This window comes from Microtus ochrogaster, chromosome 4 (genome assembly GCF_000317375.1).
Source record: "Microtus ochrogaster isolate Prairie Vole_2 chromosome 4, MicOch1.0, whole genome shotgun sequence".
Classification (NCBI taxonomy): Eukaryota; Metazoa; Chordata; class Mammalia; order Rodentia; family Cricetidae; genus Microtus; species Microtus ochrogaster.
This window is the reverse complement of record NC_022011.1, coordinates 18,933,126-18,948,061: the sequence shown is the minus strand read 5'-3', so window position 1 is coordinate 18,948,061 and position 14,936 is coordinate 18,933,126. Positions and strand designations below refer to the sequence as shown.

The 14,936-nt window shown below is 49.4% G+C and overlaps 1 protein-coding gene across 3 annotated transcripts in view; it reads left to right on the top strand.

Annotated features, from left to right (window-relative positions):
* The window catches only part of Zfhx3 (zinc finger homeobox 3), a 628,106-nt gene that overhangs the window by 581,045 nt on the left and 32,125 nt on the right, over positions 1 to 14,936 (top strand). For all 3 annotated transcript variants that reach the window (XM_026778321.1, XM_005345704.3, XM_026778324.1), the window contains one exon: positions 775 to 882. In XM_026778321.1, the coding sequence (XP_026634122.1) occupies positions 775 to 882 (108 nt within the window). The remainder of the gene's footprint in view (positions 1 to 774; positions 883 to 14,936) is intronic.

The window sequence follows — 14,936 nt, the reverse complement described above, 5'->3', positions numbered from 1 at the left end:
GTGTGTGTGTGTGTGTGTGTGTGTGTGTATAATGTACCTGTATGGGCGTGTGTGTGTATGGGTGTGTGTGTGTGTGTGTAGTGTACCTGTGTGGGCCCCTGCGCCAGAGCACATGTATGGAGGTTAGGGATCAGTTCTCTGGGCTTGGTTCTCTCCTCCTATCTTTATGGAGAAGAGTGCTGAGCTATCCTCCAGCCCTGAGTCTCCCTCTCAACTCACTCCCATTAAGAGCCTGCTATGGTTGGTGATCCAGCGGTCAGGAGACCAAATCCCATCACTACAGAGTCTTCCCTTCTCGCCTTGGGCAGAAGCGGTTGGCTCCATAGCCAGCCTACCTTGGGCAGTGTTCATTCCACTGTGCCTCTCCCATCAGGCTTCTAGAATATCCTATACCAGTAAAACATATCACTGATGTTCTGTGACTCTTCAGAACGTAAGTGACTACAGGCACATATATAGACACCCTGCCGGGCCAGGGAGGACTCAGCCACCCGGTCTGATCTAGTCTCCAGCCAGAGTTCAGTAAAAGTGACTGCTTCGCTTGGAGAGAGCTCAGGCGCGGCCCTCAGAGTCTATCTGGAAGTTTCTGGCACACATCTAGCACCAGTCAGGCCTCACTGCTGCTCTGTCCCTAGACACACCCTCAGCCCCACTGGGCCACAGGGGAGACAGGAAGGGCAGAGCCACCAACATCTGTGCTTTGTGGGGTGAGGAGTGAGTCCTTCATCACCTTCCCAGCTTTATCCTTGACATCTCTGCTTTTCTGTATTTCAGAAGAAGCCGTTGAAGATGCCGAAGGACCCAGTGAAGCACCCGCTGACCCAGAGGAGCTGGCCAAAGACCAGGGGAGCTGCGGCGAGGAGGGCCAGAACAAGCGGGCAGGTAGTATGCATGGCCGTCCTTGGCCCCAGGCCTTCTCCCTGGGAGAAACGAAGCTGTGTCAGGAAACAGACCCACCCCTCAGCTCATCTTCCAAAGTGTGCGCTCCGAGCATGCCAGAGAGGGAGTTTTGTTAGGTTCCCTCTTTTTGTTCTTTCTTCTTTGAGTCAGGATCTCACTCGCTGTAAAGACCAGGCTAGCCTTGAACTCGCAGAGATCCCCCTGCCTTTGCCAGGGTTAAAGGCAAACAGCCTCATTCCGTTTTCCTTTCTCTTTTCCATATTCTTTTCTAAGCACCCTTCTTATCGAGCACCGGGCTTCTGCCGTTTCTTGGGCAGCTGCTCAGCGTTGTCGTCTTGTGCTTCTTGTCCTCTTCCTCCTGTTGAAAGCCCATCAAAGACATCTTGGTTGAGGTCACCCCTGATTCTCAGCCTCGAGCTTACCAGAAGCAGCGGAGGGTGGGCACCGTTCTGCGTCTGGGGACCTGAGAAGGGCCTGCACACCCTTCCCAGCACTCCCCTTCACAGAGGGACAGCGGTGTAGTCTGGCGGGGGAACATTTTAGCAAAAGCAGAACAAATTGAAGGAGCCAGGGCAGGAAGTGCTATTTCTGGAAAAGTCAGTGCCAAGAGAGGAGAACGGCCATTTCTCAAGATGACAGGATCTCTATCCTGAGGAGAGAAGAGTTGAGACAGAAGAAAAGCTTGGGGGTTCAGAGGAGGTGCTGAGTCATTTCTGAGAGTGTTTACTGGGCAGATAAGTCCCGCAGACACCGTCACAATGCTAACAGGAAATGCTGCGACAAGCACCAGAAATTATTCTGTTTGGTCAACCTAATTCTCACCACCATGCTCAGTATTATAATTCTTTGATTTTTTTTTTTAAAGAAAAATATTTACCTTCTCGAGTCTGTATTGGTTAGGCCTTTGTTACTTTTCTAGGCAAGACTGTTCTTAAATCATATTGAGGGTTGGGGGGTTGGCCTTCATTATTTAAACAAGATACAGAATCTTGGAGAGAGGCCAGAGGAGAGCAATGAAAATGACTGACGGCTGAGAAGTCCTGCCTCTGTGACGAGCCTGCGGAAGTCAGGGCTGTGTGGCCTAGAAAAGTAAAGTTTGGGAGGCTTCCAGACAGCGGGGACAGGCGTAGGGAGGGCGAAGCTCCCCGAGGGAGCAGAGGACAAGGCACAGGCTGAGCAGAGGGGTGCGCCAGGTGGATTTCACGATCCCTGTGGCTCAGAGTCCTCTTTTTGAAGTAGGCTCTGTGGAGTTTCAAGCTGGATCTTGCCATATTACTGAGGGTCAGGGTCAGATTCCCTGGGAGGGTTTGAGGGGAGAGCCAGGGAGGAAGGGATGGTCATCAGTGAGCGAGGTCCCCTTGGATGCAGGGGGAGGTGTCTCTACCTGTGTTATGTCCCTGGTTTTGCCTAAACTGTTGAGGTGAGAGATAGAAATAGGCAGTGTATACAGTCACCAATCATCGTGTGCCCCAAGGGGAGCACATTCACCTGGGTGTTCGCATGATCTGGGTGCTTGGTTTCTGGTCACAACCCTGTCATTTGCAGGGTGACAGTACTGAGTCTCTTAACCTCTTCGTGCCTTCCTATTTAAATGAGAGAGGTTAAGAGTAGTTCCCAGTGTCGTGTTGTCCTAATACAGGAAGCTCAGAAGGAAGCCAAGAGCATGGTCAGCTTTGTGTCCGGAGTTTGTTTACCAGCCAGTCAAACCTGAGGCAGACCAGTAGCCATGTCTCTTGGCTTTCTCCATTTGAACATGAAACCAACGACCCACGGCGGTGGCTTCTAAGACTTTTTGAAAAGGTAGCAGAAGCAGCATACAGCTACGTCTGGTCACTGATATTTGCTGTGTGTTTCTTTGCATCCCATGTGGGTGCTGAACACATTATAAAAGAATGGTTTGTTGCAAAGCTCCTACTATGTGCAACACCCTGCACTGCCGGCTTCAGGTGTGCTTTTCACATCCGTGCAACCTGTATAGGGCAGGCTTGTTGAGGTCGGTCAGTTCGATTAAACTGGTCTGGTGTGTATGATTCAGAGTGAACACCATCTTCCATCTTAGCGCCAGCGGACATGCTCAGCAACCAAGAGGCCACTAAAGGGTGTAAAACGAGAACCATAGAGTTCATGTCCCTAACAAGGCTCTCCTGTCCGCATTCATCCACGCAACGGGCCCACCTCTCGCTCTTTGCCTCCAGAAGACACGGAGGAACAATAACTCAGGGCACACCTTGCCAGATGCACAGAAGCAAAGGAAGAAGGTGGGCTTCCTTGCTGACACCTTCAAATGACCCTCCTCTGACCGAAGCATAGCTCCGTCCGTGGCTTCCGAGTTTGTAATGGCAGGCTTTCTTGAAGCACTTGGAGCTAATTTGATCTTGGAATAGATACAGGTGCCAGCCACTGAAACCGTCATTTTGGATGCTTAGTATTTTGTTTTAAAAAAAAAAATGCAATTTAAAAAAAAGTCTGCATGTCTTTCAATTGTTTCCTAAATTGTACTGTTGCAGTCTGATTGAGCTTGCTGGGGTCCGCTTCCTCCCGCAAACAAGTAAACAGTGATTTCCCAGTTTGCTGTGGTGACCAGTGACTGACTGCTGCTGATGCAGACTAATGTTTCAGAGGGGTCTGGATAGTGGCATCTTCCCCATCTATTGATTTTGTAGTTTGGGGCTTTGTGTAGGAATGGATAATCTTGAAGATTTTTGTTGTCTTCTGTTGCTTTTTATGGGATGAGGACCGGCGATTTCCGTTGTGGATGGCCCTGAGACGAAATCCACATGTGATCGGTCAGAGAGAGGGACCAGCAGTTTCGTCCCTGAGCTCCCGTGAGGCACTGGGCAGAGTTCCAAGGACCACAAGTTTAGGGGAGGCTTTTGTTTTCAGGGTACATGACACTGTCCTTGGGCAATCAGGATGCCTGTTGTCAAAATAACATTACAGGAACTTGTATGATGACCAGACTGTCCAATGTCTGTATTGAGCTTGTACTCAGAGGCAGTAACATTTAAGTTTTGTTTCATTTTAATGAATACAAAGTAGCCACATGTGGCTGGGAAGGAACAAGATTAGCCCCGAAATTCATCACGGGCACTCTGACTCTGAAACTGGCTAAACCTGGAGGCTTCCCATCTGACCTTCCTGGCATAGACAGGTGCCCAGGTACTTTTTTCTTCCCAGCTAGGTGGGCAGGGCTTCTGTGGCCAGTGCCAGTCACAGCTGTTGATGCTCCATCCCAGTTGCCATCGGGTTCCCTGTGTGCCAAGACCGCTTTCCCGACAGAAGCATGCCCGATTCTCGCTCTCACTCTGAAAGCGAGTACACGGCTACTCGTCCACTTGTGCCGTTCTGCAGGCTCGGACGCTTAGGCTGAGTAAGCTCAGGCAGGGTACAGAAGTACACAGGCAGACTGAGCACCGTATCCTGCTTTCCTAAACCTAGGACAGGAATGGGTTTCTCTGTGTGGATCCTGGCTCTCCTGGAACTCACTCTGTAGAGCAGGTTGGTCTCGAACTCACTGAGATCCTCCTGATCCTCTACTTCCCAAGTGCTGGGGTTAATGGTGTGCACCACCACCGCCCAGCCAGGAATGGGCTTCTTAGTTAAGCACTTGATCTGGTTTACGGTCACTGACCCAAGCATAAGGAGTAGATTCCCAAAGTTGTACAGTGAAAATGGGAACCCAGCTCGGACCAGCATGTTCAGAATGACCTGGATCGTCTGCTGGGAGTTTGCCCTGTCGTGGGCCAGCGAAATGACTCAGCCAGTAAAACACTTGCCCAGTGATCCTGCTGACCTGAGTTCCATCCCCGGAACCCTCTCCCCCAACGGAAGGAGAAAACCAACTCTGACCGCCACATGCGCACCTTGACATGTTTGTGTGATCAGTGCGCACACATTCGATAAAACAAACTTCAGCGAAAGCAGGTTATGGACATGGAAAGGAAGGACTCTGGGTGTGAAGTTAGGAAGGCCATTAGCTACCGAGTAACCGTTGGTCATGGGACTTAGTTATGAAGGCCTGGGGTCCTGTCTGTGAAACATGGTCAACTCCACAGGGCTGAGCAGTGGCGTGTGTGTGTGTGTGTGTGTGTGTGTGTGTGTGTGTGTGTATGTATGTATGTATGTATGTATGCCATTGAAAAGCAGGGTCATGTTTAGTCAATGCGCAGGCCAGTAGGTAGGGGTGGGGCGGGGCAGCATGCGAAGGCTCCTCGAAGCCAAGCGTCCGCTAATGGACCGCCATTTCCACTGTCCAACTCTGTGGTTTTTCTCCTTTGAAACTTGAACATGACCTCTTGTTGTCGTCTGCTGGAGTGGATTTGAGTGTGAGCGTTTGAGATTGAAGAGCCCCCAGTGTCCCCCACTAAACAGTGATTAACGCTGTGATTACCCAAGTCAATCATTAATTGTTATAAATTAATTATACAATTAATGTGGTACTTTATCACCAATAATTAGGGGACAAGATTGAGCTGTTGGCCAAGAACCACAGTGAGATGGTTATTGAAAGGCTACGGCCACCATGGTCTCTAGCCACAGAGCTTCGGAGTCTGCCTAAGGGGACCTGAGACAGGATGACCAGGGGATGCCAGGGTGTTGTAAAGGGGCAGGGCAGAGGGGGTCAGAGCACCAGCTCAGCCTAAAACAGAGGCACGGTGCTGCTCTAAAAAGTATCTTAACTGGTGCTCCTGTGTATATTTTTGTTAGATTTTCTGTTAGAACTGCAGCGGAATGCTTTCTCTTTTCTGGAGAAAGGGCCCAAAGGGACTTTACTCTTTTTTTTTTTTTTTAAATCCACGATGCTCACCTAACTCGGAGCAATTAGTGCAACGGAGCATCCATGATTGGAATCTATGGGAGATGGCTGTTAGAGGAGGTATTAATGGGCGGCCGTGAGCGGAGAGCGTGTTTGTGGGCGCCGGCGCTGGCAGGCATGATTTCAATCGGGTTTGACATGTTTAACATAAATGTATAGTGCACGGCTCTTGCCGCGTATGAATAATTCCTGCGGAGCCACTGCCCTTCTAATTACTCAGTCTGAAAAAAAAAAAAGCAGGGCAGGCGCATCGTGGTGGAAATCTATTATCAGCCCTCCCTGTTCTCTGTTGTTTACAGCACTGTATAGAGATGCCACAGTATAAGGGACTCAATGCCCAAAACGGAATCCGTCACAGCCTAGAAGGGGCTGCTGCCTTCTCCCCGTCTTCCCCACCACCACCGCCTTCCCTCCTTCCCTTCCTCCCCCTCCTCTGTTTTTTCTTCAGTCAGCTACACGGAGGTAAAACAAGGTATATGCTAAGAGGAAACACAGGTTGAGGAAAGGTCTGGGCTAGCAGGTGTTGGCAGCCACAGGTTCATTTCCACGCGTGACCTTAGGTCTTTGACCTTCAGTTGCCTGACCCATAAAATACTGAGTTGAACCAAATTCCAGAACTTAAAATTCTGGGACTGTAGATGTTTAACCAGAAGAAGCATTGCTGATGGGGTAGTATAACTTCCAAGAATATTTGCTACTAAAGTCAGAGCACCAGTAACATTTCCCAAAGGTCTTGCTAATGTGTGGGTCTGTAACACGGCACAGGCCTGGGTAAAGGGTTCGACCAGGCTTTCTCCGTGGGGTCAGACAGCAGCAAGCCCACGCCTCTCTGTGGGATGTCAGAGACTGCAGATCCTCCCCTAGTCCCACGTTACTGTGAACACAGTCATCACAGCCCAGCATGGTGTGGCTAATAGTGGCAGTGCCACACAAGCGAATGGCCAGCCAGCTCTGTGTGGCTGGGAGCCATCTCATTCCCTAGCACCGTACACCCCTCTACAGAAGTAGTCTGGTTCCATATCATTCTGGCTCTCGCTTCCTTCTCTACCTCACCCCAAAGTCGGTTTGCCTCTGCAGTCTAGCAGGAGTGAGGGGATGCCGGGAGCCGTGTTGGCGTGGCCTGGTTCGTGTCCTTGCAGGCGACACAGGTTTTTGTTTTCACACGGCTGGAAATTGTGTAGCTGTCAGCCTTTCCAGGGTCCACTTGTACCCCCCACCCCCTTTCCCATTTTCGGACCTCTTTTAGCAGAACTTGGCTGCTTGCAGTCACTGCAGGCAGAATCCTGTCTCACGACTGACAACAAGCCAGCAACTATTTTTACGGTGGTACGCAAAAATAGATCTAGGGTGTGGTATGTAGCTAGACTTGCCTGAGTTCCAGTAATTCAAAGCTTGGCTCTGAGAATTATATTGTTAAGTCATCAGTGATAGGACCTATCAGTTGAGTGTGTGTGTGTGTGTGTGTGTGTGTGTGTGTGTGTGTGTGTAGACATGCGAAAACTGTAAGCAACTTTGTAACAGACGTGTCATGTGTAATCAGACAATCATGCACAATGTAACGAGAATCACTCTTCAGGAATAGATTAGGGGCATGGCACGTAAATGAAGGTGTAAACCATTGTTCGTCGCTATGGAAAACACTTTACAGCGGTCCAGAAGGTAGCTCTGCCAGCAGGGGCTTGGCTTTGTGAGTTGGAACCTCAGAGCCCATGTTTTAAAATTGTTGGGTGTGGGGCATGTAGCTATAATTCAGCTCCAGGGAGCTGGAGGCAGGTGGATCCCTGGGACTTACTGACCAGCTCCCTAGCCCATTGGGTGCCTTGCGGGTCACAGGAAGACGGCACCTGAGAAATGACAGTTCCGGTTATCTTCTGGCCTCTGCCCACGTGCGCACACAAGGAAATGACGAGCTTGTGATTCTCACTCTGGGGCCCTGTCGATCTTCCCTGCCTTGTTTTGAGCTTCAGATTTCATGAAGGGCTTCTGTGAGAACCATAGCAGGTTTTTTTTTAAACATACCCTAGTGCCTCATGGGACATCACTTTTCTTAGGCACAGCCATTCTTCTCAGGTCCCCTGTTATCTTGATTTTTGTGGCTAGAGAACTGCGTGCCATAGATTAGGACCTCCTGGGTGTCAGAGCTCTGATGAGCTTTCTCCATGACGGCACCAGCGGGTCCTTTAACCTTCTAGGTCAGACATCCATCCCCTACCTTACAAACTGAAGGCTGTATAACACAGCTACTTTCTTTTATTATATGAAAAATGGAGAAGACCTTACAAATCCTGTGCTTTTTAAGATGCCATGTAATTGTCAGCTGTGTATGTGATGGGTGGCAACTCACATGGCTTCTACTGAGTTTGGTGTGTGCTGCTTAGCACTGCTCAGAAATGGCCCCAGTGTCTGTTTATTAAATAGCGTGGCATGAAATATAATTTAAATATAAATGACTTTGAAATATAAATGACTCTACTTTCTGCTTAGGGCATCCAGCCCTTGGGGTAGCAGAAGTATTTCAATTGCTGTACATAAAAAATAAATTTAGGATGCTTTCACTTGTCCTAAAACCAGGGATCCTCTTTCATATGGTTTCACCACCCCGCGTGGGCTCCTATTCCCAGACACTTCTAAAAATGAAACCCGTGCAACAAGTGTCTGAGACTTTTCCAGCACCCGAGGCCCTGTGGTCTACCTCCCCTTTGGTCGGTTCCTCGAAGCCCTGTGCCCACGTGGAGGTGACTGCGGGTTCAGTGCCCCCAATAAAGTGCTCATCGTCTCCCAGCCGGGATCTGATCCAGGTGTAAGCAGCTGCGGGGACCACCGTGCCTTATTCCCTGGCGATGAGGACTGCTAACTTCCTATCAAGGGGACTCTGTTGTAGTGTGCTGCGGGTTGCATTCCGCCACCCAGCTCCCGCCACTGGCTAGCTTTACCCGAAATGACAACACACAAACTGTATTCTTTTAAACACTGCTTGGCCCACTAGCTCTAGCCCTTACTGGCTAATTCTGATATCCCATAGTGTCTGCCCGGGAGCAGGGAGCATGGCCTCTGTCTGAGGTGTCTGCACCCCGAGAGGAGAGCTATCGAGTCTGAGCTCACTTCCTCTTCCTCCCAGCATTCTGTTCTGCCTACTCCACCCACCTAAGGGATGGCCTATCAAAATGGGCCAAGGCAGTTTGTTTATTACCAATGACCTTCCTCCATCAGGACTTGGCCCAGGAGAAAAACAGGCACGTGGAAAAGGAGCAGGTTCGAACCCTCCCCAAAGGGACATGGGAACCACCTCCCCTGTGCACACATCCCGTAGCTTTGGGAGTGCCGTGAGCAAGCCAGACACGGAGACTATGTGACAACTCAGGCAGCCGTACACACCTCACTTTCCGTGCTGACAAAGATGACTGACAGGGGCCTCCCCAGTCTCCCCAAATGCTAGAAAAGGGGACAAGATTTCCGTTTGCTGACAAGGCTACAGCAGGGTCGAGGAGAAAGCTGCTTTGTCAGGGGAGGTTTCATTTGGTGGTCCTGTCATCACGGGCACGTTCCCAAGCTGCTGTGGTTTCTTTCGTGAATGACCTTAGTCAAAACCCGAGGACGTTAGGTTTGAACTAGGAAAGCACTGGGAGAGTGTGATTATATTTGCATCTTTGGGACCTACACTTGGAGCCTACAGAGATTGACCCTCGCTGGCCTAAAGGATGCTTGAGCCTATGAAGACTGAAGGACTTCCGTTAACTAATTACCTTTGGCCTGGTCTCATGAATTGTGTCTCCGTTGAGTTTTTGCTGTTTTGTTGTAGGTTTTTAAATCAGTGTATTATGGAGCCCAGAATATCTGTGACCTTGAGATTCCCCTGCCTCAGTCTATTTAGTGCTGAAGTGACTAGCACGTCCCACTGATGTACACCCTGTGTGAGTCCACCTCTGGTTGCTCCATGGTCATTATCGTCATGTCATGAAGCCCAAAGGGAACACGGTGAATTCAGACCCGACTGTATCCTCTCCCTGTGGCCACAGCAGCAAGCAGCATGTCTAAAGCCAGGGGCTGACAGGATGCTTTGTAGGAACTGACATGAGGCCAGAGGCAGGCAGAGTTGGCTGACTGCTTCCAGGTGAGGAATCAGGAACACTTCTCAGGTCCCTGATGCCTGATGCAAGCCGGGCTCCCGGTGGTAACCAGTGCCTAGAAGTTTTTCAATAGTCAAGACAGCCAGGCTGGTCTAAATGAGGTGGTGGCTGTTTTGACTGGTGCTTCATTCACAAGCCTGACACAGAGGGAGCAAGGTGTCTCGCAAGCGGAAATACAAGATGTCCTTTTGGGAGCTCAAATCAGCGTAGTAGTTAAGCAGCCTTATGCATATTTCAACAAGGAATTAGGGCAGCAGATTGATGCCTCTGATGTAGAATATAGTACTGTTTCCTCCCTGAAGATACAAAGCGGCAGCTGCCGTGGCATCCACCAGTTAACATGGGCGTGCCGTTCCACCACAAGGCTTCCAGTGTGCTCCAGAGAGACCGCTTACTGGCAGGACAGAGACCCCACAGCTCAGGATATTGCCAGATCTCCACTCCCGGAGGCAAACTTGTGCAAACAGACGTTAATGTGCATCTGTACATCCTCCCAGGGTTGAAATTTAGGGGACTTTGGCCAGGACGGCTTGCTGGTGCATAGGCAGGAAGGCTGGCCCTGCCCCTTTGGGCAAAGTGAGAAGAACCTACAGGCTTTTGCCAGGTTTCTCAGGACCTATGGGAAGAGATTTCTCAAAACAAGGCACCCTGACATTCTGGGTTACAGAGCAAACAGATCGAATGCGTGGAGGTGATGCTCTCTCAATTTCTGACTTTGAAAATGTGTCTGTATTTGCTTTTAGATTGAGTAGGTGAGGGACAACTACATGTAATCCCTATCCTTTGGCCAGAGACACTTGGCACTGAGACCAGGCCTGCCTCTTCTCCCCAAACTAAGCCGAAAGTCTCAAGTCGCCAGAGTCACGGAGAGGGGACTGGCAGGCTTGCCGTGCTTGTCAAGACTCTTGACCTTAATCCAAGTTAGAGCAGAATTCGTTATGACTCCTACCAGTGACAACAAGCGCTGATCCAGGTAGCCATTTTCCAAGTGTGGTCTCTGGAACACCTGCCTCACCAGGGAACTTTCTGGAAAGGCATTCTCTGGCTCAGAGAGCCCTACAGAATCAGAGCCTCTGCAGGTAGGGCATTGCATTAATTGAGCCTTGCAAGGAATTTGGACCCTCTCTGGTGTTCCCAGAGCCGAGGGTTGCAATCCCAGAGACAAAAGCTAGAGTTGTTTGTTTATCCGCCAAGTCCTGAGTTCCTTCTAGACCAGAGAGAACTGAGCTTGACTGAAGATGGGGATGTCCCTAGAAGAGGTAGGTGCAGGTGCTAAGTCTGGGCAGCTGACACCAGCAGTGGTAGCGTTAGAGGTGGGGGACGGAAGGGTGCTGTCACAGTGACAGAGATTCAAGCCTGGGGAATTTTCAAGAAGCACAGCTCGTAAGTGGCATTGGATACACAGCCTATACCTGCTCTGTCCTCGAAGCTTCTTGTGGACCAGTGCGTATTTCAGAGGGAAAGGGGAAGCAGTGGTGTCTGAGATGGTTTTCAGGCGCTCCCCTGTCTTGTTTATAGCCGAGTTGATGGAGAGAAATTAATCTCCTTAAGTTACAGTTGTACCCATCTATACTGAACTCAAAAGATTTCTTTGAAAAAGTCTTTCTAGAAACACAAAGTCTTCATTGGGGAGACCCATATGGCATGCTGAACCAGTGCAGGCACTGTCTTTCACTCTGGGGCCGATGACCCTTGAACCTGCTTCCTATAGAGAAACACAACCTGGGGTGCCATTCCCAAGGAGACGCGCCAGTAGGCTGTTGTCAGGCATGGAGGAGAAGCTCCAGTTCTTAGCAGGAGCATGTCGCCCCTCCCCTGCTGTGTCTTCAGAGGCCTGCCTCTGTTCACTGGAGCTCTCTCCCAACCCTCTCCAAAGCATCTTGAAGTGTCTGGCTGGAGGCAGAAGGAGACCGTGCACGCCTAAAGACAGCTGGCAGCAAGGCAGACTCTTCAGAGGAATGTTGCTCTCTGAATTAGCGGAGGAAGAGAGTTTAGCCAGATCTCTGGCCACTTAGCAAGCTCAGTAGCTCTCCAGCACAGAATCAGGAAGCCCAGCTTGTCCCCCAGGGAACAAGGAACGGCAGCAAGCGCCAAGATCAGCTCCCTTCACATCGACAGCATGAAGATCACAAAGTCCTCTGGAGGCACGGCACTTGCGCTGCTGAGAGGGAGTTGGAGGTCTGCGAGAAGCCGAGGGAGAAGGGCTGAGGGGGAGAACGCACCTCGCCTTTCCTTTAACGAGAGCCTTGAGCTGCATGGCCACTTTCAGATCTAGTGAAACATCCACGTCTGTGTGTAGCTGTCCCAACTCTAACACTTTAATAAGAAGTTGTGTGAGGAGGGAAAAAAAGTTCCCACTAGTCAATGGAGGTAGATAGATAAAAGATTGCTGTAAATTTCTGGGGCAGGTGGCAAGCTGGTTTACGGAATGCAAGGCGGTGAGAACCTCTGGCTTACGGAAAGTAACATGAATTAATAATCATTTAATTGGCTCCTCCATTACGCTGCTGGTTTGGGAGATAGAAGTTTAGATGGAGGGGCTGTCAGCTTTGCTTCAGCCGTGAGTCGGATGCTGCGAAGTGGGCGGGGGGGGGGGGGGGGGTGGCAGCCTCTGGACTCACGACTGTCCTGTGGTATCCCAAGCGTTCAGTGGGCTCACCCCAGGGCCCCACAAATGAAGAAACTCAGCACATTGGTAAATAGCACCTTCAGGTGACCAAGAGGGGCAGTGGAGAAGGACCTTCCAAGTCATGTGGGCAGCTTGGTCCCTACTCAGGATCTCCCCAAGGTAGTAACTCTGGTCAAAGGGAAGCTGGCCTGTCACAGCATGGTGTCCACCATGCCAGCAGCCCCCATGCCAGTTAAACTGGTGGGAGGATGGAGTTTGCATGGGAACACAGAAGGTAATTCCGCCAGTACCTCGGTCTTCTCAGATTTCAAGCAGTTCCTGCCTAACATTTTGAGGAAACCAGAAACTTGGACCTTATAGTTCCTTTCATTCTCTTCCTCCATGTTTCTCACAAAGCCCTTGCCTTCCTTGGTTTCAGCATCACACGGCCCGTGGCCCTAGATGAGAAAGAAACATGTACCCCATGGAGTCCACAGTCCACGGGGGCCATACCTCCAACCCTGTTGTCTTTTGAATTTCAGTGACTCAGGTTCAGAATTTGTGAGAGGAGACTGAGGTTGGGGAAGCATTTGTTCCAGGAAGACTCTTTCCTCCAGAGTTACGAGACTGACACTTAGATGCTGTGTTCCCATGCACTCCACACACCAGAAGCCTGCCCTTAAATGGACGCTGTTCCTAACAACAGATGGGTTCAAACATCATAAAACCATTCGCCAAAAACTCCTAGCAAGTGCTGAGCATGGTGGCTCATACCTTTAATCCCAGCCCTTGGGGAGCAGAGACAGGCTGATCTCTGTGAGTTCAAGGCCAGCCTGGTCTACATAGAGAGCTCCAAGACAGCCAAGACTGTATAGAGAGACCCTGTATCCAAAGAGAGAGAGAGAGAGAGAGAGAGAGAGAGAGAGAGAGAGAGAGAGAGAGAGAGAGAAGAAAACTACAAGCAAACTTTCATGGATTCAAATGAGCTTTCTTCCTCCTCTTCCTTCTCATGAATGGAAGAGGAATAACTTACTACTAATTATTAATAATAAAACATACTGATAATTGTTTTTAGAAGTTAAATAAATACTTGCCAGACAAATGCGATAAGGTCAAAGTATATACAGAGGTGGATTCTAGGTGGATGTCTCCGTTCACAAATGGTTTCCCCCGCTAAAGAAGTCATGTGCAGTGCCGTGTTTCCCCCTTGAATGTAGAGGAATCTCATGGCCTCAGTGACAGAGAAGCAGGAATCAGGCCACCTCCTTTCAGTATTTGTCCTTGTCAGGTTTAGTGGCCCGTCCACTACAATTTAGGAGGCTATGACAGGAAGCCAAACTCTAGAAACACTTCTGAAGCTGTGACAACGACATGCTGGTGTTTGCTGGGTAAGCTGGCCAGGGAGACCCTAACTCCCAGCTCCTGAGTCTGTACGTGTGACCTGTTAGGGTTAGTAAGCGGTTCTGCCCAGCTTTCCACTGTCCCAGAATCTCATCTGCCTTGCCTTAGGTAGTGTGCCATGCACCATGCATGTGTCCTTTGACTCCGTACCACATTCTGGTCCCTTTGCATAGCTGGGAGCCCAGCATGTTTCCTGTGAGGATTCATGGAGATTTAAAGTATTTTCATATGACCTAACTGCCAAAAGGGAAAAACAAACCTGCCTTAAACAGCAAAGTTTTTTTTTAAAAAATTACCCCGTGCTGTTTTACACGGCATGGATCCAAAAACCCGTTTTTTCATGGACAGCTAAATTTAAGTGCTAAGTCATTTAATTATAATATTTAAAATAATGTAGCTACACAGTAAACTTAGGAAATTAACCTAATGCTGTTACCTAAAGAGATGATCACTTTCTATCTTTTCCCTCCAATTCTTATTCTATAACAGAATATAATGTACATTTCATCTTCTCTGACCTGTACTTCTGATTTTTTTCATAGCAATCATTTTAATATCTGTAATACACACAGGAATGGCAGTGTAGTCACTTACTAGATCGTGCCCTGTTGTATAATACCAGTTTTTGCTCGCTTGTTTCCTCATCCCCAGCCCAGGTATTAGGAATTGAGAGTGGCAAGCCCTCCACCCCTAGCCACTGCCCCTGGGCTTTATTTTTGACAGAGTCTCTCTAAGTTGCTCAGGCTGAAACCTACAAAGTCCTACTACTTCCACCCTTCAAGTAGCTATGCCTCCATGCCTGGCTTGATTGTTTCCCTTTCGTTTAATCATTCTTATAAAGACGGCGTCAGGTAGTCTCTGTTGTTGCTGTCCGTTAGCTGCAAAGATTCCACTCACTGATAGTGGAAGCCATGTTTCTGAGGTCCATCTGTTTCCTCCTCGCTGCCGTGACATCAGAGAAGACTAAGAGTAACCAGCCATTGATTTTTTTTTAAATGGTGTTTTCTATATTGTAGCATCCTTTTCTAGAGTTTAAGATAGAATTTAGAGATGTCTTTAGAGCAGAGAACCCATAGTTCCTTTC